Genomic DNA, 20,685 nt, shown 5'->3' with positions numbered 1-20,685 from the left:
GACTACATACATTGTGCCAGTATGTTACTGTATGTTGATACAATACAAAACAGGAAAAATAAAGAGTCTAAACGCTGAAATTTTATTTCAGGTAAAGAGGCCAACATTACTCATCAAAAGATTATTCTTCTGCAGTGGCACATTCACTGTTTGTGGAAAGAATGATTTTCACTCTTATAGATTTTGAGGAGAGAGTAGGTGCCTTTGCTTAGCTTACATAATGCATTGCGTACACATTATAGACACTTCTCCTAAAATGTAGATGAACTTCTTTTGTATAGCCTAGATGAAACCATATCGTCCTGAAGAATAGTTTTATGCTAAAATTGTTCTTTATTTAAAAGTTTAGGGATCTTATTTCAAATAACTATAACTGTAACCTCATTACTGGTTTCCTGAAGATCAACCATCAAACTACACAGATTATCAACACAATATCAACCGATTTTTTTCTTAGGATGTCTAAAAACTTTAAAATTGTATCCGTCATTGTATCATGTATTTTTCTTTTTTCAGTTCAACAGAATATGTAAGTGTGAACTCTGTTCAGGTAAGGATAATTAGTTTCTCTTCTCCACTAAGTAACAGAGATATTGAATTATGATCCATATTGTTAGATTTTTTTTTTTAATTATTGTTACTTGGGTGAATAAACATACCCAGTCAAAAAAAAACAACAACAACAAAAAAAACAACAACATTAAAGCTACCCCATGACTTTATATCACTTTTCCTTTTAATATTGTAAATATACTCACATACTGTCCATTGTTGCTAGTTTATCAACATATTTATTTTTACTTAAAAAAATGGAAGAGTATATTGCTTATTCAATTCACTGCTTACAATAATAACTGATTGCCACCAAGCTCTGGTCTAGTGTTATTTTAGTATGATTGATATACTGTTATAGTATTTATTATTATTTTTAATTTAAAAAAAATTATAGATTCAGTTTTTATTTTAATGGGTTTTTTTGTTTAGTCATGTGATTTTGTTATTTTTTATTAATAATTCAATATTTCTTTTGATCTTTAATTAATTTTAGTATGTCAATTTAAACTTTTACTTCAGTTAGTTGCCAAGGCAACCGTTCTAATTAGTCGTTTACGTTTTTCCTCTAATATTTTATTTCAGTCACAGAAAATGATTTTCAATAGTTTTTAGTTAACAATAACAATACTGCTCCAGTCTGAACTCGTTTTAACACGGGCAACATTCGTTCCAATTAAATTATATTTTTGCCTTCTGCCATTCAGAGTGCTCATCCAAGTGTACCCTCAACAGTTTTAATGGCACCGCGTGTTACCTTACAACCTCAAAAGCCTACAATTACAGCTTTAGCAATTAGCTGTGAATGTGCTGTTTAACACCTAATCAACACTCGTCTGGGGGAGGGGAGCTATAGGTAATACACAATGTGGGAATATTTGATTGTAACTTTCATGTTAAGGAAAATTGATAGAAAGAATAATTATGGCATTTAGCATATCATTTTTTCCAGAATGACTTACGAAAGTAAGAATCATTCATCATCTATTATAATTATATCAGCAGCTACATAGATTTGAGATATGGCTCATTTCACTCAAGTACTCATACTGAATCTCACTCAGAGCAACCAAGCAGCACTGCCTGAATGTCTTCATTCCGCATAAATTCAGAGTAATTATTTGCATGACTGCAATTCCAACGCAATTAACCTTGAGCGTCATATAAGAGGAGTTGTTGACTGCTGGGAAATATGCAAATTGCATCCAAAAAAGGTCACTGCAGTGATTCGATTGTATCTGCTGATTTATATTTTCAACAAAGCCGTTTTCATATTCAACAGCTGTCAAGCTGGGCAAACGGGATGTGTTCTTCAAATTAAGTATGCTAATTCATTAATCTGATTTAACAATAATCATAAGAAAGGTGAGAAAAGTTAATTAGTTGAATTAATATATATTATCAGCTGGGTCTTATATTGCCCTCTGCGGCCTGGACTTCTGTCTCAAATGAAAGATTACCAAACTAGCCTGAAGTGCACCATGAAAGAATGGTCTTAATCTTTGATGCTGTGTGAACGGGGGTCAGGAAGAGAAACAGATGCCTTAAAATAAGGCACTCGAACTAATCTAGATTTGTTTGAGGTTCTCTTAATTGGGCATATGTGTCCGTGTCATGTGTGCGGTGAGGGTACCAGTTGCTGTGATTAGATTGTGCTGTGATCCATCAGAAGGCCTGACAGGCTGGTAATGGCCTATATTCTCCCCTCAACCCCCGCGTGGCAGCACTCTGACACCAAAACGGCAGCTCGGCGTCGTTTGCCATGACCCAATATCTTGAAATTAAATTTTTTTTTTTCACATACGGAACTGGGTGCATCAGTTGAAGTGTCAAATGTTCTCCATTACAGTGGGCTAAAACTTAATGAAATACAATACTTTTTCTAATTTCATGTATTTATAATGTATGTTTTCTAATTATGATTTTATTTTGTATAATGTCTTTTGTATTCAGGCTGATTAGGTCAGAAGAACATAGTGCTGTCGAATCGCGATTAATCACATAACATAAAAGGTGCATATATGTGTTATATATATGAATATATGTTGTTTATATATAAAAATTATATATATATATATATATATATATATATATATATATATAATATTATATAAATACAATTTTATTTTACAATTTACAATACAATTTTACACAAATATATATATAAGTGCAAATTGTATTGTAAATATACATACATATACATACACAATTTACAATACAATTTTACACAAATAACCCAACTTGGGTTGAAAATGGACAAACCTAGAAACTGTGTTGTTTGAATTGGTCCATTCATTGGGTTCAAAAATCCCAATTTCTGGGTTTGTCCATGTTCAACCCAACCTGGATTGTTTTGAACCCAGCATTTTTTAGAGTGTATATATATATATATATATATATATATATATATATATATATATATATATATATATATATATATATATATATATATATATATATATATATATATATATACATATATATACACACAAACACACACACACGCACAAACACACACGCACACACACACACACACACACACACACACACACACACACACACACACACACACACACACACACACACACACACACACACACTAATGGCACTCAGTCGCCTCACTGAGGTTCATTAAGCTGATTTCCTCTGAGGGCTGGCCTACATTTTCTGAGAAGCTCCAACTTCTACTCCGTGATCAAACAGACAGATAACTGTCAGAGCCGGAGAGATCAGGACATTTGTACAATAGCGCCACCCCCTACCAGCCCTGAATTGTTACGCTTGCTTTCCTAACCTCTGCCCTTCTCTTCAGGCTCGTGTAATGCTGAAAGGCCTGTGCCATCTCTAGTCCGCTATATCATTCCTTCAGAGTGTTCATAAGTGTGTGTGTCTCACTAGGTTAAAGGTGCTTTTCTGTTAGGTCACTGAGCTCAAACCTAGATGGGACTTAAATTAGCATGAAATGGGCATTTCATCTCTAGTTCTGACAGGTCAGACCTCTCAGGAGTCTCCCACTCCCTTTTTTAAAAAAATGCAAAGATGTTTGCTTCAAAAGGCTATTTTTTTTTGTTTAAAATATCTGATTAAACCAACTAAATATATTTAGAAACTGTATCTTTCATTTTGTGTCTCATAATCTGTCTCATTTAGCATGTGCTGCTGAGTTAACTCATTTGTCCTGGTGGTTTATTTAAGCTAGTCAATGACCCGACTATGTGTAATTTGCCTCCAAAATTGTAAGTTTAGTTTATACGGTGACAAAAAATAATAAATCAGGCCAAGCACATTTGTACACAAACTTTAGTGTAAGAATGATGGTTTTGACACACAAAGCACACACATACAGAGCTCATTACTCTCAGGGCAAAAGGTAAGAGTTTTTTTACAGGGAAGTTTGAGTTATGACCCTAAAATCCCCTGGCAACATCTGGAGTACATATTAAGGACCAACCAGTACCGGACACGATCACAGTTTAGATGGTGTAATGAGGTCATCGTTTCAAGAGAACAGCTAAATTAGTCTGTCGAATGTTACGGAAATGTCACGAAAATAAGTTAATCAATATCAACACAAGGAACTGCGGCTGCACAATTAATGGAACAATAATCGCTATTGCAATTTGCTAAATTGCTACAGCGATTAAATAATACCTGTTAAAAGTTTGGAGTAATTAAGATTGTTTTAATGTTGTTTTAATGCGTTATTTTAAATATGCATATGATTATTTATGCTATCGCTTGTTTCTACATCTTCTTTGCCTGTTTTTTTATCAGGAGATTCTACTCTTTCAAAAGATGAGTAATAGCAGCCCTACCTAATAACAGTGAAAACGCCGAAAGCCATAATAACTCGTCTTTGGTGAGGAAAGAGTTAATATCTTTACAAATGTAACTTATTCCTGTCAGAACCAGAATCATAATAAGAAAGAACTTTATTGCCAAGTGTTTAGAGTATATATATATATATACTCTATATATACATACATACATACATACACACACACACACACACACACACACACACAAACACACACACACCAGGCATAACATTATGATTTAATATTGTGTTGGTCTCCCGCCCTTTTGCTGCCAAATCAGCCCTGGTCCAGTAGGCCCCTGAAGGTATGCTGTGGTATCTGCCACCATGATGTTAGCAGCAGATGCTTTAAATCCCATATGTAGCCCCATACTCGACAAACTGATGCACTGTGTATTTTGACACCTTTCTATCAGAACCAGCATTAACTTCTTGAGCAACTTTGATCGGACCACACGGGTCAGCCTTCACTTCCCGCGTGCATCAGTGAGCGACGGCCGCCCATGACCCTGTCGCCAGTTAACCACTGTTCCTTCCTTGAACCACTTGCAGACTGGAAACACCCCACAAACGCTGCAGTTTTGGAGATGCTCTGTCCCAGTTGTCTAGCCATCCCAATTTTGCCCTTGTCAAACTTTCATCTGGCTCTTGAAGGCTGGCCCGTGTGGTCCGGTTAAACTGAAGCGCTAGCTCAGATTGCACGAGAAGTTAATGCTGGTTCTTATTGAAAGGTGTCAGAATACACAGTGCATCGCAGTTTGTTGCGCATGGGACATAGCCGCAGACCAGTCAGGATGCCCATGCTGACAGGGTGCCTAGGGGCTCCACCGCCGAAAGCACCACATGTGCTTGTGGGCATCAGAACTAGACTACGGAGCAATGGAAGAAGGTGGCCTGGTCTGATGAATCACGTTTTCTTTTACATCACATGGATGGCCGGGTGCATCGAAAACACATGGCACCAGGATGCACTATGGGAAGAGGCAGTGTGATGCTTTGGGAAAGTTCTGCTGGGAAACCTTGGGTCTTGCCATCCATGTGGATGTTACTTTGACATGTACCACCTACCTAAGCATTATTGCAGACCATGTAAACCCTTTCATGGAAACGTTATTCCCTGGTGTCTGTGGCCTCTTTCAGAAGGATAATGCGCCCTGCCACAAAACCAAAAATGGTTCAGAAATGGTTTGAGGAGCACAACAACAAGTTTGAGGTGTTGCCTTGGGCTCCAAATTTCCTAGATCTCAATTCAATCGAGCATCTGTGGGATGTGCTGAACAAACAAGTCCGATCCATCGAGGCCCCACCTCGCAACTTACAGGACTTAAAGGATCTGCTGCTAATATTTTGGTGCAAGATACCACAGCACACCTTCAGTGGTCTAGTGGAATCCCTGCCTCAATGGGTCAGGGCTGTTTTGAGAAAAAAAAAGGGGAACAATACAATATTAGGTCATAATTTTATGCTTGATTGGTGTATATAGTGTATATTGGAGCAATTTTTTTGAATGTACTGATATGTTATTTACAGATGTACAATTTTGAGATATTATGTACAAATGGACAGTTTAATGGACAGTGTATAGTTTTAACTGTTCAGACTGAATATTGCCTGAGGAAAAAAAACTCTTGTGCCTGTCTGTCTTGTGCCTGTCTGCTCAGTGCTCTGTAGCGGCGGCCAGAGGGCAACAGTTCGAAGAGAAAGTGGGCTGGCTTTGTGGGGTGATTTTCTTTACCCTTTTACTCACTCTGGAGGTGTAACGATCTTGGAGGTTGTGCAGGGGGAACCAATAATAATTTTCGCAGTCCGGTCTTTTCGTTGTAGTCTCCTGATGTCTGATTTGTTTACTGTCTGTGGCAAAGCTGAATTTTCAGCATCATTACTCAGTCTTCAATGCCACATGATCCGCCGGAAACCATTCTAATATGCTCATTTGGTGCCTATATTATAATCAAAGTTCAAAACTGATTAATATTTTCTATAAACCTTGATACCATTCAATCCAAAGTCTGGGGTAAGTAATATATATATATTTTTTAATAAGAAATAAATTAATACTTTTACTCAGAAAGGACACATGCAATTGGTCGGAATTGACAGTAATGACATTTGCAATTTTATAAAATATTTTTATTTTCAAATAAAATTCCTTTCTTTTGAGCTTTCTATTCATCAAAGAATAAAAAATGTAACATATTTTTTACAAAAATGTTAAGCAACATGACAGTTACATTGATAAAAATTAGTAATCAACATTAATAATCATCATGGTGCAGCTCTGATAGAAACAGAATAAAACAACAGTTGAAATCAATCCCATTTGTAGGATGTGCTGCTTCTATTTGTGTGTGTGTGTGTGTGTGTGTGTGTGTGCGTGCGTGCGTGCGTGCGTGTGTGTGTGTGTGTGTGCATGCGGGTGGGTTTGTGGTGTGATGCTAAGGTCAGACTCATTGTGTCATGGATGAATGGCTGTGTTTGCACACGTGCTGGAGGTTAAAATGAAAATGACTTACAAAGCAACAAAAAAAACATAATAGATGATTCTCGGAAGGAGTGATAGGGGAAGAGAGTGAGGGGAGAAGACAGAAAGGTGAGTGACATTTACAGGGCACTGCCATCTGTATGGTAATTTCTACACACTGGTAAAGTTTGATCGCACATGAATTATATTTCTCTCTCACTGCTACGCTACACATATTACCACATTCTGCACCTGACCCAGAACAGATGGCACCCCCTCCCTCTCCTCTTGCCCCCCTGGAGACAGTGTCCATCTAGTGAGGGGCATTTTTAAAGCTGGCATCCTTTTGTTTGGGTGGCAACTCTGCATGTTATAAGGATTAGAACATTTCTGACGGTGCTAGTTGATAAGAATCAGAGCATGTTGTTGTGTCTTTGGCTTTTGTTTTAAACCCTGACTTTAGTCTGTCTCCAGTTTTCCATATGCTGTCCATCTTGTTACTCCACAACAAGCGCTGGTCCCCTCACATAGCAGAGGGTTGACTGACAGGCTGACACTGAAATATGCAGCGGCACAGCTAATCTGTTGAATACAGCTGGCATGTGAACATTCCAAAGGACACTTTTTAAAGATCTATCTATCTATCTATCTATCTATCTATCTATCTATCTATCTATCTATCTATCTATCTATCTATCTATCTATCTATCTATCTATCTATCTATCTATCTATCTATCTATCTATCTATCTATCTATCTATCTATCTATCTATCTATCATTGCCACATGTGTATAAAAACAAGCATGTAGACATGCAGACTGCTTATACAAAACATTTGTGAAAGAATGGGTTTCTTTCAGGAGCTCAGTGAGTTCAAACGTGGTATTGTGATTTCCACCTGTGTAATAAGTCCATTCGTGGAATTTCCTCAATGCTAAATATTCTACATTCAGCTGTTAGTAGTATCATAACAAAGTGGAAGCAATTGGGAACAGCAGCAACTCAGACATGAAGTGGTAGGCCACGTTAAATCACAGAGCGGGGTCAGCGCATGCTGAGGCGCACAGTGTGCAGAAGTCGCCAACTTTCTGCAGAGTCAACAGCTACAGACCTCCAAAATGTGTGTGGCCTTCAGATTAGCTCAATAACAGTGTGTAGAGAGTTTAATGGAATGGGTCCCCATGGTGGAACAGCTGCATCCAAAGCTTACATCACTAAGTGCAATGCAAAGTGTTGAATGCAGTGGTGTAAAGCACAACGCCTCTGGACTCTGGAGCAGTGAAGACGTGTTTTCTGGAGTGATTAATCATGCTTCTCTGTCTGGCAATCCGATTGCCGAGTCTGGGTTTGGGGGTTTGCTTTAATATAATTCTGATGACAGAAATGCCTATACTGTGCCTTATTCATTTATTTTAAAAGTTAACCTTCCAAGATGTAAAGGGTCTTGCTTGTTAATAAAGAACTAGTTTGTTAAAGCAACTCTTTGCATTCTTTCGTTTTTAACTTTACAATGAACAGATTGTTACTCAATTATACTCAATATAATATTCAATTTGAGTGAAATTTGACACTCCTGAAATGTATATATGACTTTTTAAAGTGTGAAATATGTACATTACTCACAAGAGTATATTTTAACAATTAGGGAGTTAAAATGTCCCCTTGTGAGAAATGTACATATTGTAATTGTACACTGGCTTTTTTTTTGCTGTGCAGGAGTACTTGCCTGACTGCATTGTGCCAAGTGTAAAGTTTGGTGGAGGGGGGTTATGGTGTGGTGTTGTTTTTCAGACAGTGTTTGGGTTTGGCTCTTTATAGTTCCAATGAAAGGAACTTTTAATGCTTCAGCATATCAAGATATTTTGGATAATTTCATGTGCCCAACTTTGTGGGAACAGCTTAGGGATTCCAACTTCTTGCTTCAACATGTCTGCGCACCAGTGCACAAGGAAGGTCCATAAAGCCAGGACTTCTCATCCAAAATCAGTGCCTGACCTCACAAATGGACTTCTAGAAGAATGGTCAAAAATTCCCATAAACACTCCCAAACCTTGTGAAAAGCCTTCCCATAAGAACTGAAGTTGTTATAGCTGCAAAGGGTGGGACAACTCCTTATTAAACCTTATGGACATGTAAAGACAGCTGTCCCAAAACTTTTGGCAATATATATATATATAATTTATTATGTATTTGGCAAAATATGGATGCACACACTGTAAAAGTATTTTTTTTTCTGAACTTAAAAAAGTAAGTGTTTGTGCTGCCTTAATTTTAAATTTAGTCAACTGAAATTGTCACATGCTGTAATGCTGTCTGAGAAAATACAAATAAATTGTGAATCAAAAAGTGTGTGTGAGATTCTGTCTGAAAGGAAAGGGGAAAGTTAGCATATCAATCAATCAATCAACGTTATTTATATAGCGCTTTTACAATCACGATTGTGTCAAAGCAGCTTCACAGTGTCAAACAGGATAATATTGCGACAAAATTAGATTTGGCTGTACAGTCATACTGGAGAAAACAGTGATGTTATCAGCTTATTTAATTTATCATATAGCAACAATGTTGGCAGATCAGTATTTAAGTTTATAGAATTAAATAAGACCTAATTCATACATTTTATTTGTATAATAAGTTGAATAAGTTTAATCATATTTTTAGTGTCCCCAATCATAAACTTTACATATGAAATGCATTTGCTCTTTAGAACACATTATTTTCCTGTTTATCATTTACATATATTGCATTGTATACATTTTATTATCCTATTTTATGACCATTTTATGGCTCTTGGGTTTGAATGGTGTTTTGAAAATCTGTGCTTTGAACTCAAACACCTCCACTGACTGAACTTCCTTACCTTGTCTGATTCAAACTTAAACACCATAAACAATCATACAGTCACAATATGGAACCATTGTCTCCAAGTTTATTATAGTTTAACATGGTGTGTCTGAGGCCAGTACATCATTCAGAGAGGAATAACTAATATTTTAGGAAGAACAAAATAAATACAAAAGTGACATTATTTAACGGCATGTTTTCAATTCAGCACTCAACATGTCTTCATCGTCTTCTTTAGAGCAGTGGTTTTAAACTTTTAGATACATGCCACTGACCCCCAAATACGATCACCCTAATACGACCTTTAATACAAACTTTATATACAATTGTAAAATATTGTTTTAGAAAGTATTCAGTTTCAATCACGTTATTTTATATATATATATATATATATATATATATGTGTGTGTATATATATATATATATATATATATATATATATATATATATATATACATATATATATATATATATATATATATATATATATATACATATATATATATATATATATATATATATATATATATATATATATATATATATATATATATATATATATATATATATATATATATATATATATATATATATATATATATATATATATATATATATAATTTTATATAAATATATACACTATTTTTTTAACTGTTAGGTGTAGAATTGAATTGAATTAGATGTATAATTGAAATGTATTTGAATTTTAAAATTTGCTTATTGATTTTAATCAATTCATTATTCAAATTAATTATTTTTATTTTAATCAATATTTATTTTAACCAATTCATCATTAAAAGTATTTGTTTTATTTAATCAGTTTAATTTATATTTTATTTAGTATTCATGTCAGATGTTTTGGAGACAAAGTTAGAGAGGCCAGGTTGAGATGGTTTGGACATGTTCAGAGGAGGGATAGTAAAAGGATGCTGAGGTTGGAGCTGCCAGACAGGAGGTCAAGAGGAATACCAAAGAGGAGGTTTATGGATGTAGTGAAGGAGGACATGAAAGTAGTCGGTCTAGATGGAGGCAGATGATTCGCTGTGGCGACCCCTGAAGGGAACAGCCGAAAGAAAAAGAAGAAGAAGAAGAAGAAGAAGAAGAAGAAGAAGAAGAAGAAGAAGAAGAAGAAGAAGAAGAAGAAGAAGAAGAAGATTTAGTATTAATGTATAGATCAGATTTTATTTTAGATCATAATGTATTATTTTAATCATTTAGGCTATATATTTAAATCAAATAGAAATATTATTTATCTCAGTATGTATTTGTTTATTTTAGTATTTTAATCAAATTAAGTACCGGTAGTCTGTAGCCTACAATGTTTTATGTAGTGGACATATTGAACTATTTAAAATATTTATTATTGTGAGTAGGGGAAAAAATATTATATGAGGAGTTCAATTAAACATAAATTCCAAAAACAATTCCTGTTTTGCCCATATTAGGCAAAATCTCAGTTTTTGATCAACTAAATAGAAACAGTGAATTGTGTAGGCTACAGTAGCCAGCTCTATCAGTTTGCACATGGCGGTGTGTTATTGTCTTAGCTCGAGGCTTTGTTTTTGTTTTTTCCATAACCAGGCAGGATAAGCCATCGGCCAGATGGCACAGTGGGGTCTTCCATGGTTACCTCATCCTGAGTACCAAAAATCGCAGACACGCACACATATAGCTACAGCACAGACTGTTATGTAACCAAACAGTCTAGACGGTTTAGTTTATAATCGAGTGTCTCTCTTTCTCTGTGTAGCCCGCCAAACCTTGTTTCTCCCGTATTGCAGCGGCAGAATTCTAATTATATCTGTTTATTCTCGATTAGAAAAAAATATTTCATTGTGACACATTGGTGGGCGGGGCTTCAGTCAGCTTTTAGGCCATGTGACTGAAGTTAGTAAACACAAACCCGTTTCTCAGTCCAGCAGGATATTAGACGCACAGGTCACGATGCCCTCCTCACAAAAGACGCACCCCCTCCTCCCCAGCCTTCGTACGTACACACGCATGCACAAATTGAATAAAACACACTCGCACTTGAAGTCTGCCACGCTGCAGCTGCTCCAGTTTCCATGGTAACGTGCAGAACAATGAGGTAAGAAGCTACAGGGGCCAGTCTGAGTGTGCGCTGCGCACGCTTTCATATCCACTCGCGCTGAGAGTGTGTGTGCCAGCGTTTGTTTTTGTGTATGAGTGCCTGAAAGTGCATGTGGATGCCGATTTCAAATTCGAGAGTGAGAGAGAGAGAGAGAGAGAGAGAGAGAGAGAGAGAGAGAGAGAGAGAGAGAGAGAGAGAGAGAGAGAGAGAGAGAGAGAGAGAGAGAGAGAGAGAGAGAGAGAGAGAGAGAGAGAGAATTACGAGGGAGATACTCGTTCTCCTTTGTGAGAGGGGGCCTGGTCAACCAGATCTCTTATAGCGAGGCAGATGGAGGGAGAAAGGCTTGACGAATGAAAAACAGGAAAGATTGAATAGAAAAGAGGAAAACAAGTCCAAAACATGTAGATACGAGGCTTTTATGGACAATCAATTTAAGTGTATAGGCCTAGATACGATTCAAATTTCGTAACAAGTAAATTTTGACTTTATGTTGAGGAAACAGTACACACACACGTTGTGTTGTGTGAATTATGGGGACATTCCATGGACGTAATGGATTTTACACTGCACAAACTGTCCATTCTGTCCCCTTACACTGCCCCTGGCCCTAAACCTACCCATCACAGGAAACATTCTGCATTTTTACTCAAAAAAACTCATCATGTATGATTTATAAACCTTTTAAAAAGTGTGTGTGTGTGTGTGGGGGGGGGGGGCATAATTTAGTATGTTTATGAATCTGGCTGGCCCATAAACCAGCCACACACACACACACACACACACACACACACACACACACACACACACACACACACACACACACACACACATCATATAGTATGAGTTATAATCTGTTTTCCTCATAGGGACCAAAAAAATGTCCCCACAAGGACAAGGATTTCGGATGTTGCCATTTTTGGGGGGACATTTTGTCCCCCTTGTAGGGTTTACCTGGATCACACACACAAACATGATCCTAGAGAAAAACTAGACTTGGCCAGCTCCTTATTTATGCTTCAAATGAGTGACATGGGTATTTTTATTTGACAATATGATTTAACTGTGGGTTTTTGCTTTCAAAATCATAATCCCCTTGAAAGTCATAACTTAACGAGTTGTTTCAGGCCTGTTTGAAATGTGGATGTTGCCGCCCACAGAGGGGCTTCAAGCATGTCTGAAATGCAGTTCAGCGTTTTGTTTCTCAATACCTGACAGGACTTAAATCCCACTAGTGGCGATACAAAAGCACCCATCCTTTGACAACAAGCTCTTTTGTTTTCAAAATGTCTATTTATTTTTCAAAATGAGGTATTTCAAAGTGCCGTGAGTCGCAGCACTTAATGTACATTATAGAAAAAGAGAAAAAAAAACACTTTTTTCCCCAATGACCCAGTTCTATGAACCCAATACTTACAAATATATAAACAATGAAAGAAAGAGAAAGACAGCAAAGTATAGAAGCATTATAAATTGAGATAGAAAAAATTTCTGTACAAAAGAAATTAAGGTAGAAAAAAGGATAAAAAGAAGATAAAGTGATATCTACTCAGAACTCATTTTCATACGAAAATATAAGTATCAGATTTAGTATGTATCAGAAGCACACTAAAGCATAAATGTAAGAATTAGTAAAGCGTGTCATAACAGAGAGATTATAAGACAAAAGAATCAAAAAAACAATGTGTCCTTATATTACAAAACTCCTCAGAAATTGAGGTCTTACAGTACTTGTTAAAGGTATATAAACTTCCAGTCTAGTTATTGGCAGCTTTTGACATCTTTATAAAAAAAAACAAAAGACAATAATCGTATACAAAAACAAGGCAGACTGAGTGTGTTCTTTTAAAATCTAATCTATTTACAAAAGTGTCTGACATCAAGGTGCGCAGAGGTACATCCATGAGATTCAGCACCAGTGAGGTGTGAAAGATTATAGCCATTCGAAGTGTCTCGTGTCATTTATTTAGTGTCCATTTTGCAGGAAGAGCGTGAATGCAAAGTTCATCGACCCAGTCGCATACTGAAGACTGTGTTCATAAGGGTCTTGTCATTGAGGGTAAGTTGGGTTTACCGGTAAGCACCTTCCCTCATCAATGTAGCGTGATTGGGGTGACAAAGTAAACCTGAAACATTCTTGACGTCAAAAAATGTGCAAAAAAGTGTCAGCAGTGAGTGTCCCTAGAATTCATTTAAGGGCCGTTAGCCGTTAGCGGTCCGTCGTACGTCATTTGACGCCGACCGTTAGCTGTGAGGCGTTCAGCCAATGAGCATTAAGGGTTAGCGAGTCCTGGCCTGTTCGAGCCTGCGGAGGAGCTGTTGTCGCCGGGCCTGCAGTCTGTCTTTCTCCTGCTGGAGTCGGTGCTCCTGGGACTCAAGGGAACTGACGTACTCTGTGGCTTTCTTCAAGATGACCACCTTCGCCGCCTTGTCGTTGTGCGCCAGCTCTGGCACCTGGTCGCGCAGAGTGAGGAAGCTAGAGCGCAGGTCGTTGCGCCTCTGGCGCTCCAAGATGTTGTGGTTGCGCCGGCGTTCGCTATCCTCTGAGTCGGAGCATCGCGGGCTGCTGGAATCGCTCTTCCTCATGCGCTGTCCTTGTACACTGTTAGTAGGGGAGCTCGGGGAATAGCTCTGATTCTTGCCAGTGCGTAGAGTTATAGTGCTGTTGTCGATTCTGAGTTTCTTGCTCGGGGGAGGGTTGGGTACGTCTTGCTGGTCGGAGTAAGGGGATGGGGCTGCGTAGTTATGCTGTTGCTGGTGGATAGACGCTGCCGCCGTCCTCTTCAGAATGAGCTCCTGTGGAGCTTTGCTCACCCCTGAGCCCAACCGCCCTACTGTGGACGCCTGAGTGTTAGAGACGGCAGACAGGCCAGTGCCGGTTATCTTGCTGGTGATGGAACGCCTTTTCTCTACAGTGACGACATCGATCTCCTCATCGTCTTCGTCGTCTTCGTCGTCCTCCTCGTCGTCGTCATCTTCATCATCATCATCATCATCATCATCTAGAGGAAGAGAAGGAGATTTAGGTTAGAATGTTTGTTGTGCAACCATTCCTCTGGAGGAACACAGGTATGAACAAGCGCTCTTAAAGGAAACATGCCTGTGTTTTCTCTGGGTGTGTGCTCGAGTTAATGTCTTTGTGTGGGCAGATGAGACAATTGCTCAATGCAATCATCTGAACACGCTCTGTCAAACACAGGAGCTGGTTTCTCCCCAGACTGGACCACCTTGGATTTGACTTTCTACTTTAACACACACCCTCTATTTACGCCGTCTAATGAGGGGGTTAGCAAGCACATGAGCATTTCGTCATGTCATATATTTTCTTACAAAAGCTGTTTTGCTGTCAAGTTAGACATTTTACTTGGTGCCTTTTCAACTGGTGACACATTTCAAGCTAAGCTTAGATGGCAAGACGTCCTCAGTGTGACGCCCGAGAGCTATGTTTATGAGATAATGGACGTGATTATTAGCTAAGCCACACATGAAGACTGTTTGGCATTTACTGGAGCCCACAACCTCTCACTTCAAAAGCTCCCTACAGGAAACCGTCTGCCAGCGTTAAGGAGAGACCAAACGGGGCAATTTAGTCTGCAACAGAATGCAGACAGTCAGAGCGTTTCCCTCTTTCACTGGTTTGCCGCGAAAAGGGATAACAGCACAGGCGGGAAAAACTAGCGCTGTAATCGTGTGGTCCAATTATTCGCGGGCTTTGCCGAGTAACACTGATCTGATGGCGTCTTAAGCCGCTGCCCTGGAGAAGAGCCAAGCAGACAGCTGGAGGAAAGGCTCTGCTTGTTCAAAGCCGTCACCCTGTAAAGAGAGATGACCCATCTTCTCTTTTTTTCCTTCCTCGTCTTTTTTTTTCTTGTGATTATCATTCACTGCACCTCTCTGGAAGTTTCTCTGCCTGCCAAGCTCAGCCTACTGGGCAAGAAGGGGGGGTTTGTCTTTCTTGTAGATGCACACGCATGCCTCCTTTATCACATGCTGGTGCCCAGTGCCAGCTCTTATTCTCTCACCCACGTGTGATTGTCGTTTGGGATTTGCATTTGAAACAAGTCCTCATTTTGAAGGGAAACGACTTATTGGGGGGCACTGAATTTAGGGGCTTGGCTTTTCATGAAATCTGCCCTCACTCCCACACCCCAAACATCTGAGCCTGTGGTTTTACACCATCAACAGCTCTCAATTTGAAAAAAAAAAACGAATTAAATACAAATAATATTTTTTTTATGTTTAAAAACAATGTACAATGCATGTCATAAAAAACCCTAATCCTGTGACCTAATAAATTCCCAAATTCGATTCTGCTTTCATGCCTAAAGCCAGATTAATGGAGGGCAGATAAGAACATGTTTTTCTATTTAATATAGCCCAGTGACGCTATTCTCTGCATTAAATCTTTAACCAGAGCTATTAGGCCAAATGGCTTGACATCATGGACAACATCAAATATTACCGCCATCTACTGGGAATGCAGATCGAGTGTTACATAAACTTCCCATCACCGCCCACTACTACTACTCAGTGTGTGTGTGTGTGTGCGCGCGCGTGTGTGTGTGACCGACAGTCTGGAATGTCACACACTAATCCGATTCAGGGCCTGTCATATGATCTTCAACAATTACCCCAATGACCACTTGCAATCTAGTGCAAACTATAGACTGACAAACTTTTTAGAAGCACCATCACCACCATCATAATTTGGTTATGATGATTAATAGTCATTCATAGAATGTGTCGTGCGAACAATGGTCTATCTTAACTTTACATTAACAGCATGTAAGGAGACACTTACCAGAATCGCTCGGAGTCTCGTCTGCACTGACTGGAGGCAGTTGTTGGCTCCTCAGTTGTGTCACACTTTGGCTGCTGCTGCTGCTGCTCCCGTTTCTTTTGTTGACTGGATAAGGGAAAACTACAGTAGGGTCCACACACTCCGGTATAGAGTGGCTCATTTCTGGCGACTTGACTGCCGTGTCTTTACCGGCTTCAGTAACGGTAGGAGCAGAGATGGCTTTCCCGAGTTTCTCATTCACCACCCGCTCCAATTTCTCGCGTGCCGAAAAGCCGCTCCACATGCAGTCCTGAATGATGATGGAATTGTCCGTAGTATCCAAAACAGAGCCGAACAGGTCCCCGTCAGACGCCCCCCAAATGTCGTCTCCCGGTAAGAGCATAAGCTCGGAAGCCCAGTCCGACGGGTCTGTTAATCCAAAGCCCATCAGCGAACAATCCCCAGCCACCCCGCCCAGCTCACCCGGATCCCCTGGAAGCGCTGCCCGGCTCGGGGACAGAGGAGGAGTGGGCAGCAGCTCGAATTTCTTCCAGATGTCCTCTCCAGGCGGTGCAGCGTCTGGTCTGCAGAAGTAGAAGTCATCCTCGTCCGGGTAGAAGCACGGCTGCAAGGAGTCAAACTCCAAATCGGAGTTCATGGTTTTAGCTGGCATTCTCCCTAAGGAAGACACAAACGGATGAGTTATAATCACCACAGCTTTTGAAATAGAAGCGTTTGTCCTATAAGACACGCGCAAATGGCAAACACAATATATTTTCAATGACTCTCATTCTGATGTCTTGTAGGTGCTTGTCATCGCACTGTCCTCACAGTGTTGTGTGAAAAATGTAATTAGCTCACTTTGTAATTGCTGTATAAAACACAAACTCTTTCAATGGAAGAGCTCGTTTAGATTTGTGATAGCAATTATATTATTATTATTAGGCTATTATTATTATTATTATTACATAATAATAATAATAACAATAGGCCTAATTATAAAAACAGCTTTTGTTCTAACAAAGACATTTGGAGGTAACACGCAAAAAAATCACTAATAGCCTACAATATTTTGTTGTAGGCTCTAAGTCAAAGATGTCTTTGAAGTATCCTCTCTACATTGTTCATTTTGATAGCGTTTATTAACTCACTAAACTTTGGACTGTAATTGTAGCACGAGACACAAACTCCTTCTAAAGCAAGTCGTGCAGAATGGTGAGCTCACTAACGTTAATAATATTTCGCGTCGGTGAAATTAACCAACTAGTTGAAACTAAAAGACCTGGGCGTCTTACCTCTGAGTGTTTCTTGTCCCTTATGTATCGCAGTCAGTCACTGTGCCTCCCGTGTGGAGTCGCACATCTACCGCAGCGACTGAAGACTGTTCTGTCGCCTCTGTATTTCGGGCTGTGAAGTATTATTCTCCCTGCTTGCGTTTGGATGTAGTGGCCCCTCCCCCCGTGGGCGGGGCGCTGGGCTAGGTATTTGCATGTGGGACATTTGTTGTGTGATTTTTTTCTTTGGAAATGGCATCATTTTGGTCTGTCTGAGGTGTTAAATATGCCGATAATCAAGGAAAACTCACGCAGAAATAATAATCATAAAACCAATCATCATCATGTTCAAAACACGACTTCTTTAATGCAACGCAGTGTTGGACAGAAGTACAGACAGATCTCAGTCACCGTCCACTTTCATTGTGTGGGTAAAATGCACTTTTAGGCTTTCAGCCTTCAATATTCTTCCAAAACAAGTCGCGTTAAGAACGGAAATGGTAAATGATGGCATAAATTTCATATTCGGACAAAGTGTCCATCTGTAAATTTAATGACTGAAATATAGGCTGAGATTGGATGGGTTTATTTTTACTCTACTGTGTAATGAGGCTTTATTCACAATATAGCCTAAATGTAGCTGTAGCCTACACTGTATAAGCGTTCAAACAGGAGGAACAGTCCTGTGAATGAATCAGAACGAGTCAGCAGCATCTCTCTTTATTGTTCAGGTCAGTGAGGTAACGGCCGATCCGCATAACATCAGCAGTGTCGACTCACGTCTGCCGCCATGTGGACACGTGATGCGCCAATCTGTGTTTACATTCAGGGGCCGAGGTGTGTTTTTGTGTCCGACATCAAAGCCTTATGGATTGTGCTTATCTAATTTCGTGGTGTGTACACTGTAAAAAAAAAAAAAAAAAAAAAAAAAAAAAAATATATATATATATATATATATATATATATATATATATATATATATATATATATATATATATATATATATATATATATATATATATATTTTAATTAAATAAATAAGTTATGACAACATGTGTTTTTACATTGTTTTAACTCAATAAAATAAATTAAGAAATGTTCAACTTTTTTTCTCTAAGTTATACAAGATGCAACTATTTTGTTAATGTCAGTTTAACATAATCTAAGTTGAAATAACTTAAACATCCAAGTCGATTGTACTTAAAAATTTCAGGCTGTGACTTTTTCTTTTTCTTTTTATAGTGTAAGATTAGTTGGATATGGGAACCATGAGGATTCTGTTATGCAATTGTTGGTTTGAACCCATGGCACTCTTTAAAGGGGGTGAAGAAAACTGAGTTCCAAATTATATTCAAATAATATTAATTTTCTTATCTTATAACAACAACAAAAAACATTTAAATACATTAAATAGCAATTGTCACAAATTTACACACAAAAATACTCGTTGGAATTGGAATTGTCTTAGCAAAGACATTTGGAGGTGTATGCACAAAGAAAAAAATAATACATTTGTTGTAATATATTCAAAGGTTTTAGACTTGTAAAGACACCATGTATTGTCCTCTCTATACTGTAAAAAATTATATGTTCAATAAGTTATGACAACATATGTTTTTACATTGTTTTAACTCAAATAAGTTAAGAAATGTTAAACTTTATTTTATTAGTTATACAAGATGTAACTCATTTTTTAAAGTCAGTTTAACATAATTTAAGTTGAAATAACTTAAACATCCAAGTCGATTGTACTGCAAAAGTTCAAAATTTGCCTTTTTTACAGTGACATTGTTTGTTGTAATAGCATTAATTAATTTTGTTAAAAATCAAGTAAATATTTCTCTTATTGGGTGAGCCAATTTCTGAGCTTTGCTTAAAGACTTTGGAACTTTACCACAAAAAAATATACACAACATTTTCATCAACCTGACATTTCTAAAAACAAATAGTTCTAAGAACACTGGATAACATTATCCATATTCAGCCTAGTGCAATAAACAGTTACTCAAAGGTATTAAAAATACAAAAATGCTACAAACTCCTACACAGTAAAAAATTATTTAGAAAAAAAGTTACCTGGTTGCCTTAAAGGACAACTCCAGTGAGAAATGAACCTAGGGATAATTAACAGATGGTCAGCGAGTAGATCGTTCTCTGGGATGCGTTTTCTTGAAAATCGAATGTAAAGAGTTTTATCTCTAAAAACAGATTAGCTTATAACGCTAGTCTATGGGGCACAGGGTAGACACAGGGTGGTAAAATTAAATCGCTAGTTAATATCACTAACAAGGCTCAAAATAGCCTCACACTAACACGGTAGCATAACGAGGGTCACTACATGCAAACCGAAGGATTGAGAACTTTGTAACTGTACAAACAGTTTAATAAGAAGATAATTTATAAACACAGTGCACTACGCGTTCACGGACAGGCGCCATCTTGGAAAACAGTCTCGACGAATCGATCCACGAGCGCTGTTCTAAGTGAGCTGGTCGATAGGAATTAAGTTTGTGAAATGTAATAACATGGACATTTTTATTTTTATTTATTTATTTTCTCTGTTGTGTTCAGTGTTTTCTTCCGGAAACAACGGACCATATGAGATTCCAAGTCACAGTTCATCACTTAGCAGCCTTGGCTCCTAGGCGCCACTTGGCGCCTGTCCGTGAACGCGTACTGCACTATGTCTATAAAGTGTCTTCTTATTAAACTGTTTGTACTCTTACAAAGTTCTCAATGCTTCGGTTTGCATGTAGGGACCCTCATTATGCTACCGTGTTAGTGTGAGGCTATTTTTAGCCTTGTTAGTGGTATTAACTAGCGATTTAATTTCACTACTCTGTGCCCCATAGACTAGTGTTATAAGC

At 38.1% G+C, this 20,685-nt stretch overlaps 1 protein-coding gene across 2 annotated transcripts; it reads right to left on the bottom strand.

Moving 5' to 3' along the window:
* Positions 1–13,042: 13,042 nt before the first annotated feature.
* On the bottom strand, positions 13,043–18,639 carry mycn (MYCN proto-oncogene, bHLH transcription factor). 2 transcript variants are annotated; one of them, XM_067417674.1, is made up of 3 exons: positions 17,840–18,639; positions 16,566–17,222; positions 13,044–14,766 (listed from the first exon to the last, which is right to left on the bottom strand). In XM_067417674.1, exons 2-3 carry the CDS (start codon positions 17,215–17,217, stop codon positions 14,045–14,047), a joined length of 1,374 nt encoding a protein of 457 aa, XP_067273775.1. In that variant the 5' UTR covers positions 17,218–17,222; positions 17,840–18,639; the 3' UTR covers positions 13,044–14,044. The 2 variants fall into 2 exon arrangements, with proteins under 2 accessions (XP_067273776.1, XP_067273775.1); XM_067417675.1 differs by lacking the exon at positions 17,840–18,639 and having other exon boundaries at positions 13,043–14,766; positions 16,566–17,407.
* Positions 18,640–20,685: the final 2,046 nt, after the last annotated feature.

This window comes from Pseudorasbora parva, chromosome 15 (genome assembly GCF_024679245.1).
Source record: "Pseudorasbora parva isolate DD20220531a chromosome 15, ASM2467924v1, whole genome shotgun sequence".
Classification (NCBI taxonomy): Eukaryota; Metazoa; Chordata; class Actinopteri; order Cypriniformes; family Gobionidae; genus Pseudorasbora; species Pseudorasbora parva.
This window is presented reverse-complemented; position numbering and strand designations above follow the sequence as displayed.